Source organism: Pseudogymnoascus verrucosus (assembly GCF_001662655.1).
Source record: "Pseudogymnoascus verrucosus strain UAMH 10579 unplaced genomic scaffold scaffold_28, whole genome shotgun sequence".
Classification (NCBI taxonomy): Eukaryota; Fungi; Ascomycota; class Leotiomycetes; order Thelebolales; family Thelebolaceae; genus Pseudogymnoascus; species Pseudogymnoascus verrucosus.
Genome location: NW_017263679.1, coordinates 374580 through 384300, shown reverse-complemented (window position 1 = coordinate 384300; position 9721 = coordinate 374580). Strand labels below are relative to the sequence as shown.

Below are 9721 nucleotides of genomic sequence, written 5' to 3'. Positions count from 1 at the left end.
GCATCACGGATACTACCCGGATACGTATCCGCCGAACACTGCTCCTCACTCACCGTCTCCTCCACAAACCGCAAAAACTCCCCACGAGCTTCAATCCAACAGCAGCAGCCCGCCCCCCTACCTCTCCTAAATGACTCCTCCCATGCCTCCTCCCTCTTCATAACCCCACCCCTCATAATCGCAACCTGTCTCAACCCGTCCAGTTCCCCGCTCTCATACATCGAGATGGCTTTGCGGATGTTGGGGTGTTGTTCTACCCGATAGTAGTCCTGGTGCGTGGGGTCGAGGTAGGTAAGTAGTCGTGCGATTGTGGCGGGGATGGAGAGAACAGACACAGGCGGGATGGGTATGGCCACGCTGGCGGGGCGTGGGGAGGCGGGGGGTGTAGGTAGTGCGTGTGGGAGGGAGGGGGGGCGGCGGGGGCGTTGGTTAGGGATAGCGGGGTGGTTTCCTGGGGGGGTTTCCATGATGATGTTTTGTGGTGGTGGTTGTAGTTGTGGTAGTAGTGGTGGTGGTAGAGATGTTTCTTGTCACCAAGTGGTTTACTATAGAAAAGGAAGTAGGATATGGGAAATCTCCGGGGAGGGTGGAGGTAGTTATAGATATCTTAAGAGCATCATACGATCATACGATACCATTCATCACGTGGATTTAATAGAACTCAATCACTTCATTTACACCACCCCTACGAAACCCGCGAAAGAGGCACAACATACGCCCCCCCCCCCATCTCCCCATCCCCCACCACCCTCACCTTCCCCTCCACAAAGTACAAACACCCATTCCTTATATCCAACCAACAGCCGCATTTCACCGCCCTAAGCACCTCCTCCCTCTCCACAACCCTCCCCTTCTTAATCGTCACCTGACTCCTCCCATCCAGGTCCCCTCTGTAATACATCTGGAGAGCCTTGCAGATGTTGAGATGCTGCTGTATTTGCACACGGTGGTAGTTGGGGTTGTCGGGGTGGAGGTAGGTGCGGAGGTGGGTAATTGTGGAGGGGACGTCGATGATGGGCGGGATGGGCGTGGGGAGGATTGGTTGGGTTGGTGATACTGGGTGGGGTGGGGGGTGGCGTGAGCCTCGAGTGTAGTCAGGGGTGGTGAATTCTGTCGATATTTGCATGGTGTGTTTGTCTTGTGGTGAGGGCGGCAGTTTTTTGTCGAAAGGGGGGGTTTGTTGGGGGGAGAGGAGAGAGAGGGGGAGGTGGGAAAAGATAGGGGAGGGAGGATGAGGTTATATATAGCGACGGGGGGATCGTACGATCATACGATACTGTTTATCACGTGGATTTTATAAACTCAGCTAGGTGTATATTTACATCATTCCTCTTCTAAAAATGGAGAAACAGTCATTAGCGACTTATGCCCCCTACCCATCCATCATTAGCCACTCCATTGTCACAAAAAAACAGCTTCTCTATAGACATATCATAAAGAAGAAAGAAAGACTAACCTCACACCAACACCACCCCTCACACTCAAGCGCCTCCTTCTTACTCACAACCCTGCCATCCCTAATAAATACCTCCTTATACCCGTCTAGTTCCCCGCTCTCATACATCGCAATAGCCTTGCGGATATTAACATGCTGTTCCACCCGCCAATAATCAGGCTGTGTGGGATCGAGGTAGGTGCGTAGACGCGCGATTATATCCGGGACCGAGACCTCTAATGGGATGGGCATGACGGGGGCAAGTGGGTGGACATCGTAGTTGTAGCTGTTGGGAGTTGGTGGGGGTAGGATGGTATGATTGTTTCGGTGGTGTGTTGTGTTGTGGTTGTGGTAGAGATATTTCGTGTCACTCGTAAGAGTAGCTGGCTTACTATAGAATAGGGAGCAGAGTCGTGAGAAATTACGGGAGGGGGGGAGGTGAGTTATAGGGAGTTATAGGTGCCTTCAGGATCATACGATGCTGTCTATGACGTGGATTCAGGGGACTCAGGTACAACCTTATATTGCAGCTATGAAAAGGTATAGTAAAAGAAATGTCGAAGGGTTATTAGACTATAAGTCCCGACTACACAATCATCGTCAGTCACATCCCCTCCCTGTTAAAAAGACCACCATCACAAAATGAATAGGCTTGAACAAAAAAAAAGGTAAACAAGGAAAGAACTAACCTCAACCCAACACCACTCCCGTCTCCCCCCCGACCTCCTCGCCTCCGGCTGAGTCACCACTTCCCCCCCTATAATCACCACCTGCATCCTTCCATCCAGAAGCCCCACCCTATACATCCAAATCGGCGCCAAAATATTAGCATGCTGTCTCTCGTGCTGATAATCCGGGTGCCTAGGGTCGAGGTACGTGCGCAGCTGTGCTATTCTACTAGTTCCGACCCCGGGCGGGGGCGGGGTGAAGGCGGGTGGGGTGAAGCCGTGCGGGGGGTAGAGTTGGTATATAGGAGCTGCGTGGATGGTGGGAGAGCGCGGGGGGGTCGGCGGGGCGAGAGTTGATTGGGTGCGTTGCGAGAGGAGGGATGGGTTGATGTGGGGGGTTGCGGCTTGAGGGGCGGCGGCTTGAGGGGCGGAGAGGGGGGAGATTTGGTGATGGTGGTGGTGGTGGTGGGCTGGCGCAACCTCATGCTCCATGGTGAAGGATGCTGTGGTTGTGGTTGAGGTGGTAAGGATGCTTTGGGTCTGTCCGAGGACCGTAATGTTCTGGAAGAGAAGGCAAGTAGAAGGGGTGAATAATAAGCGTCAGGGGAAATGCGCGATACTTTTATAGTCAGGGGGAGATCGTGCGATAGTATGACTGTATATATATCATGTGGAATTTGGGCAATCGTATGAGGGGGGAGTCGTACGATGGATGATGGATGAAGCTAGTGGTCGGGTTATTATCAGATCAAGGGGTCTTGGAGGGTGTGGATGTGGATGGATATATAACTATATGGTAAACAATTGCACTTCGCTCAATAGAATGGAATGCCCGCAGTATGGTGTCTTGGTCGCTGTTTCCCCGGCCATCTGCTCGTTCCTTCCGTGTTCTCTTTTCCGTTTGCACCTGCTCTTCGAGTCTCATCTCTCCATCGGTTGCTCCTTCCCTGCGAGTCCGTTCGCTATTTCCTCTTGAATCCCGTCTCTTCATTGGTTGCTCCTTCCCTCCCAGTTCTCTCAGCCGTTTGCTCCTTCCTTCCACTAATGGCAAGCAGTCTCCCTCGTCGCTGTCGTCGCACCCCCAAACGCCAGGTGTCCCACAAAAGCTCCAATGCCGACGGCAATCATCACCTGTCCGTTGTATGTCATGAACAGCAACCTGCTCCATTAGTATCTACCCATCTATCTATTTACCTCCCGAAAGGTAGAGGGAGGAACTCACATAATCATAAACGCATAAAACGTCTGCAATCCGTACAGAGCGCTCCTCGCCACTTTTGCGCGTCGCACATCCCTCGAAGTTTGTTGCTGTCCTGGGAGCAGCGTCGTCGTCTCAGCAGGTTCCTCGTCTCGAAGCGTTCAGCGCGGTCTCTCTGCGAAAAGCAAAACAAGATCTCGGCCAACAACGGGAAAGGGGAAAGGATGGGCCCGGTGTAACTACGCCGGATGGGGGTAGGAGACATAAGAGATGCGACATACGGGGTAGTTCATCCCTCCGCTTCAACAGCGCAGCATCGTATCGCGCGGTCGTGGCGCGCAGAGCCTCGAACCCAGCCACGAGAGCGACAATGGCGAGGAGGGAGATGGTAAGTGTTATGGGCCCGGTGATGTGCCAGGAGCGGAAGATAATGCAGAGATCTTGAGTGGACCAGGTAAAGAGCATCTGGGGGAGGGGTTAGCTTGGTCGTGTGCAGGAGCATTGGGGACTCAGGGAGGGACTCACGTTCATGTTGCAGCGCGCCGCGGAGGCGTCATGGTCGCCATGGCCCATTGTGTGTGACATTTTGAGCGATATGGAGTCTTGGAGCCTTGGTTCTTGTTGCTTGGCTCTTGCTTCTGGTGTCTCGTCGTTGGTATGCCGTCGCAGACGCAGCTATACGGAGCGAGGTCGACGTCGAAACCCGGGTAGTTGGGTTATTGTATAGCTAACAATCGAACAACCAAGCGTATTCGAACAATCAATCAATAACAGTAAATAGTAAACAAAATATCTCCTCCGTCCTGAATTGCGGTCGGTTGCCTATTTGTACCGTTTCCCCTCTCGCCGTCTCAGATGCAATAGACAATGTAATGTGCTCAAACGCCCGCTGTGACGAACCTCCTGTCGTGACGCGATAATGGGACACCCCTGCACCGGCAAGACTAGCGCTGGGGCGGGCTAGCGCGCTGTGGCCACCCGGACGTGGGGTGATCGGATCGGCGCGGGGCATATCGCCGGAGGGGACGGAGTGATGAATCACCATAATTTCTAATTTCGACGTCGACTTCTGGCAAATTGAGGATCTTCAGAGAGTTTGGAAGCTGTGATATATATTATACTACCAGAATACACACCCAAAAGACAGACTGTTTGAGAAACACAACATAAGCAATGATCCCAGGCCCGTTGAACCTGCCCAAGTGGTAAGTGAGCTGCGCACACGCGAGCCGTTGGAGCACAATGTGCTTCCTCAGTGGCATTCGAAGTGTACAATGCAGCACGGATATCGCGGAATAGCGCAGAGGAGTAGAGCACAGCTAACTCGTCCAGGCTCGAGGAGAACTCGCACCTCCTCCAACCACCTGTGAACAACTACTGCGTCTACGATGAAGATGTGACTGTCATGGTACCCTCCTCCATCCCCCCACCTTCCTCCGCGCCTCCACTCTGTCTATCTAGCTCCAGCTAACCCACCTCCCCACCAGATCGTTGGCGGCCCCAACGCCCGCACAGACTACCACATCAACACCACTCCCGAATGGTTCTACCAATACCGCGGCACCCTCCTCCTCAAAATCATCGACAACGGCATCCCGCGCACCCTCCCCATCACCGAAGGCTCCATGTTCCTCCTTCCTCCCAACGTCCCACACAACCCCATCCGCTTCGCCAACACAGTCGGGATTGTGATCGAGCAGCGCCGCCCTGAGGGGAGCGTGGATAAAATGCGGTGGTACTGCCCGAACGTGACATGTGGGAAGGTGGTTCATGAGGTCGAGTTCCATTGCGTGGATCTGGGGACCCAGATTAAGGAACAGGTGCAGGCCTATTCTGGGGAGAAGGGGGGAAGGGACTGTAGTGATTGTGGGACATTTGCGCCGGCGAGGCCGGCGGAGGGGGAGATCGAGGATCCGAATTTGGAGGGGAAGGGGAAATAAGGTGGGGGGTATATATGCTACTTGTGAATCGGGATAGAGACGGCGGGGGGCCCGGGAAGTGTTCTCTTTTCTTCTTAACAGCCTATCACCCTGAAATTGGTTTGTCTAGAGCTAGGGTCTGACGGTACTGTGCACTCTGACAACTCCCCTGAAAATCTGCGGGAAAGAAGAAGCTTTCGAGCTAGATCTTCACCATAGAAACTTGTGGACGATGCTTGAGAGTGGATTGCCTCGTCCTGCATCCTCCGGAAGATGATATAAACAGAGGAAGTTCTTGTGTGTATCCTCAGAAGTTCTTTCAATAGTGGAGTTTTCGTTCTCTCAATGGTGCTTTTGCCATGCTGAGTAGGGGATGGTATGACGCTACAAGAGAGGGCAAGACAGAGGACGACTCGTCGGTTCTTAGGCCAGATGTTAGGTCTGTTTAGACGCCGTCATGGAAATATGTTGGTTAGACAGTGAGAGAGGTTGCCGAGGGGCAGTAGCTTGGTTGTCGGCATATCCGCCAACAACCATACAATCATTTTCTACAGTTCTGTTCACTTTTGGTTGCAAATTGGAGAATCTGAGGCTTATAACAAGAGACAACGGCTATAGAGTAATAGTGGCTTCCTTATCCCTGTTCACGCATCCACACTAACCTCTAAGAAGCAGACACTACATATATACCGCACTATATGAAGAATAATTATACACAACTATGGACTTGAGAGAACTAGGCCCCCTGTCTGTGTTAAGTTATATACTAGGCTAGAACAACTGGTACGTGCGCGGTGAGGCTATACAGGCAACAGTTGGTTGTCCTGTGAGAAGGATGCGTTAGTCGAGTTACCCCGCCCCCATCCTGCCACATTACACCTCGACGTTTATGAGTGCGACCTTGCACCTCGCCGTCCGTGAGTGCGATCGACCGCAGCAATGGAAGGCCTAGGAGCAGCGGCTGCGGCGGAGCAGCTTGTTAGAGATGCCTTCAAGCTAGTCCAGCTGATTAGGTCTATCCGCGACAAATATCAGGGCGCTCCAAAGGAGCTTGAGGCTTGGCGCCAGGAAGTTGAAGATTTATTGGGGCTTATCAAGAATATCGAAGCGTTGCCTACCCTCGACGGCTATGAAATCGATGCCACCATCGAAAGCTGCAGAACTATCTGTCGTGGCCTTATAGATATCTTCAGCGGCCTTGATTTCACAGCTAGTGACTCGCGGTTACATAAGACTTGGCTGGCCATCAAAGGCATAGACCAGGAACCAGTAGTGATAAAGCATTTCGAGGAGCTACAACGATTTAAGGGGACGTTGTTAATTAAGATCAATATTTCTCAATTGTATGTATTACAACCATACCGAGTCTAGTTCTACGACTAACAGCAAGGTAGCACGCAAGGGTATCAAACCGCGCAAGATGTCCAATTCATCAAAGCAGCGATTCAGCCTGGAACTGAAGAAGAGCGATGTCTGAAAAGTCTCTTCATCACTAATCCAACCGATCATCGAGATGCAATCATTACTGCCAAGGGCGTCAGAGTCGAGGGCACATGTGAGTGGATCACATCTACCGACGAGTATAAGGCTTGGATCATGTCTCCTCCGAGTCTTCTTTGGCTATCAGGAGGGCCAGGAAAAGGAAAGACTTTTATCTCTATCTTTCTCACCAAGCGCCTATCAGAGTCTGCACATGTTATATACTTCTTTTGCGATAATAAAGACGCATCTCGGAACACGGCTGTTGCGATCATCCGTGGCCTACTATATCAACTTATCGACAAATACCCGCGACTTCTACACCATGTATTTACTCCATGGAAAATACAACAGGATGCTTTATTCAATAGCAACTCCTTCGAAAGTCTTTGGAGGATATTCCAGACAATGCTAGAGGACCTGGACCTTGGGACGGATTTGATCTGCGTCCTTGACGGACTAGATGAATGCGCCGATGATTCTCTTCCGAATCTACTTCAGAAGATTAAGATACTCTTCACAGAGAGCGTAGACAAGCATAGACTAAGTCTCATAATTCTTAGTCGGAGACACCCCGAGTGTCTCGAGAGAATGCTGGGCTCATTCCCGCGAATCGACCTAGATTCCGATCAGATCAGCAATCAACCCGACATAAATTCATACATCACCTCTCGAGTTGCGCAACTGGCCGAGCGAAAGGGGATTTCTACGAGCCTTGTTAAGCACATCGAAGAGACGTTTCGGGAGAAATCGCAAGATACATTCCTCTGGGTCAGCTTCATGGCTGATGACCTTGAGAAGCAAACGGTACCCGGGATCGAAAAGGCACTGCAAACACTCCCAAAAGGGCTGGATGAGATTTATGAGCGAATATTGCTGAGTATAAAGCCAGACAACATTGCCATCATCGCAACTATGCTGAAATGGATTTCGCTGGCTATGTTTCCACTGACAGTGCCTCAGCTAGCTGAAGCCATGCGGATTAATGCATCCGGTTATCTATCAAAAGAAGAGCTCTGTGAGAGCTATATTGAATCTTGTGGCCACTTACTTCAGCTTTCTCGCCTTAGCGATGCTGATGAGGAGGAGTCTCAAGATGCCTCGTCCTCAATCAGTATTAGAGTAACCTTTGTCCACCAAAGCGTTAAAGACTTCCTTTTTGGACTAGCCAGGCACCATGCAATCTCGGCTTTCCACGTGAATAAGGCACAGGGTGATCTTGACATCGCCTGTCAATTGCTATCTTCTATGCAGAACGAATGGCTTAAATGTGTTGAAGATCAACGCCCTTGGCAGGGATACAAAGACATCAATGGATACCCTCTAGCCCAATACGCACAATCGAATTGGGACCTACACCTGAAACGACTACAAGACAAGGGCCTTTGGCAATTAATTGATAGGAACCCGCTTTTCTTCTCGGATATGTCAGCTATTAGAGACAAATGGCGGAATGCGAGCAGTAAAGAACTCTCAAGCACAGAAGCTATAAACTTACTTCAATTTTCTTGCGAATTTGGACTTGTAGCTTTGGCGACGAAGTTACTAAAACGAAGGAAGCTTACCTCACCATTCACGTTCCAGCGATACGTCAACCGGCTTGCAGGACACAGCGATTACGGGCTCTCCGGCCGGTCACCGCTGTGTCTTGCAATTGATAGCGGAAATACTGAGCTAATCCAGCTACTTTTAAGCTACAAGGCGAACATAGAAAGTCGATGCACATCTTGGAATAGCGAAAGTGCTTTACAATACGCTACAAAACGGGGCGATTTAGAGATCTTCCAAATCTTGGCGGGGACAAAAATTGGTCAACGCATCATCGACGAAGACATCAAGTCGATCAAAAAAGGCGTAAAACGTGACTCGTTACTGCACCTGGCCGCCGGCTCTGGGAATGGACGGATGTGTAGTTACCTGCTAAAGCGATATAATTACGATATCGAAGCAGAAGGGGCTGGTGGTCAAACTCCTATTTGCGATGCAATTCGTGGGAATTCTGTCGCCCTTGCTCGTATATTTGTGAATCAGTGGGGTGCAAGCACTGCAGCCGCAGACAAAATCCTCAAAGCAGCAGCTAAGTCTCGAAAGTACTTCGCTGTCCAAGGAAGTGGAGAGGAGTTAGAGTTTGTCATTTCAGAGTTGAAGATTGATATTAACGCTAGGGACGAGTGCGGCCAGACGATTCTTCATTATGCATTCGAAAGAATGCCACAATTGTGGTATAGCTCGGAAACGTGCTACGCATTCGCAGTCCGTTGTCTGGTGCTTGGTGCTGACCCATCTTTGCGTTCGACCACCGGGCAAGCACCTTTTCATCTATACAGATGGTTCGGACACCCGAGAATCGCGCCATTCAGGCCCGTCGTTTTGCTCCTACGTGACGGCCGACTTGGCGTTAACGAGCAAGACAACCGTGGAATGACGTTGCTTCATAGTCTCGTAAATGACGCCTTCGGCCGCTATGGGGACTTTAAAAGGAATGACTTATTCAATGGACTGAGTTGGCTTCTTGATGTTGGTGCGGATAGGACGTTGGTTAGCTCGTATGGGATGACCGCTCTTCAACTAGCAAAGAATATATGTGATGATTCTACTGATGTGGAAAGAGGACCTATTATAGAAGCCTATGAGGATATTGCTGATGTACTAGAGAACTACGCCACGGTTTCAAATCAACCTCAGAGGCTAGATCCGCTAGATTGGTCCATTGAAATTCTTGAGGAGGATGATGTTTAATTCTAGGCACTTAATAAAAAAGCAGATCATCATATTTAGCTCCAGAGACCAATAGATTAAAGGAGTATACTTTACCATGCGTTTCTCTTGGATATACAGCGAATGGAATGCCCAATTTCTGAGTCTATTGACTTGTGATACTTATTCTATTATGCTACCCCCGGTGTTATTTGAACCCCAAAATATACGGACATTTGTCACTGAAGCTACGTAAATCAGCAAGAAAGCAACCCTAATTGTCACCAACTCCCACCTCCACGATGTCCTATTTTTTCCCTCTCCC

The 9721-nt window shown here is 50.4% G+C and overlaps 4 protein-coding genes across 4 annotated transcripts; 2 read left to right on the top strand and 2 right to left on the bottom strand.

The window, feature by feature from the left end:
* Window positions 1-53: 53 nt before the first annotated feature.
* VE01_06545 (uncharacterized protein) lies at window positions 54-467 on the bottom strand (the record flags this gene model as incomplete). The annotated part of the gene is made up of 1 exon (XM_018275990.1): window positions 54-467. A coding segment is annotated over one exon (414 nt), but the record flags the coding sequence as incomplete, so codon positions are not given.
* A 2368-nt stretch (window positions 468-2835) lies between these two features.
* Window positions 2836-4180, bottom strand: VE01_06544 (uncharacterized protein). Its single transcript, XM_059463808.1, has 4 exons — window positions 3827-4180; window positions 3583-3766; window positions 3326-3416; window positions 2836-3262 (listed from the first exon to the last, which is right to left on the bottom strand). The coding sequence occupies exons 1-4, from the start codon at window positions 3884-3886 to the stop codon at window positions 3145-3147; spliced, it is 453 nt and encodes a 150-aa protein (XP_059319628.1). The 5' UTR covers window positions 3887-4180; the 3' UTR covers window positions 2836-3144.
* Window positions 4181-4328: 148 nt separating this feature from the next.
* Window positions 4329-5273, top strand: BNA1 (3-hydroxyanthranilic acid dioxygenase). Its single transcript, XM_018275988.2, has 3 exons — window positions 4329-4506; window positions 4634-4709; window positions 4789-5273. The coding sequence occupies exons 1-3, from the start codon at window positions 4475-4477 to the stop codon at window positions 5239-5241; spliced, it is 561 nt and encodes a 186-aa protein (XP_018129492.1). The 5' UTR covers window positions 4329-4474; the 3' UTR covers window positions 5242-5273.
* On the top strand, window positions 5259-9503 carry VE01_06542 (uncharacterized protein). Its single transcript, XM_018275987.2, has 3 exons — window positions 5259-5839; window positions 5896-6563; window positions 6615-9503. Exons 2-3 carry the CDS (start codon window positions 6160-6162, stop codon window positions 9436-9438), a joined length of 3228 nt encoding a protein of 1075 aa, XP_018129491.1. The 5' UTR covers window positions 5259-5839; window positions 5896-6159; the 3' UTR covers window positions 9439-9503.
* The last annotated feature ends 218 nt before the right edge of the window (window positions 9504-9721 follow it).

Bases quoted from the DNA above. Each gene is read 5' to 3' on its own strand.
- VE01_06542 (XM_018275987.2), top strand. From the start codon at position 6,160: ATGGAAGGCCTAGGAGCAGCGGCTGCGGCGGAGCAGCTTGTTAGAGAT. The intron at 6,564-6,614 runs GTATGTATTACA...ACAGCAAGGTAG, and splicing joins AAGATCAATATTTCTCAATT to CACGCAAGGGTATCAAACCG.
- BNA1 (XM_018275988.2), top strand. From the start codon at position 4,475: ATGATCCCAGGCCCGTTGAACCTGCCCAAGTG. The intron at 4,507-4,633 runs GTAAGTGAGCTG...TAACTCGTCCAG, and splicing joins CCGTTGAACCTGCCCAAGTG to GCTCGAGGAGAACTCGCACC. The intron at 4,710-4,788 runs GTACCCTCCTCC...CCTCCCCACCAG, and splicing joins ATGAAGATGTGACTGTCATG to ATCGTTGGCGGCCCCAACGC.
- VE01_06544 (XM_059463808.1), bottom strand. From the start codon at position 3,886: ATGTCACACACAATGGGCCATGGCGACCATGACGCCTCCGCGGCGCGC. The intron at 3,417-3,582 runs GTATGTCGCATC...CGCTGCTCCCAG, and splicing joins GCGGAGGGATGAACTACCCC to GACAGCAACAAACTTCGAGG. The intron at 3,263-3,325 runs GTGAGTTCCTCC...CTAATGGAGCAG, and splicing joins TTTTATGCGTTTATGATTAT to GTTGCTGTTCATGACATACA.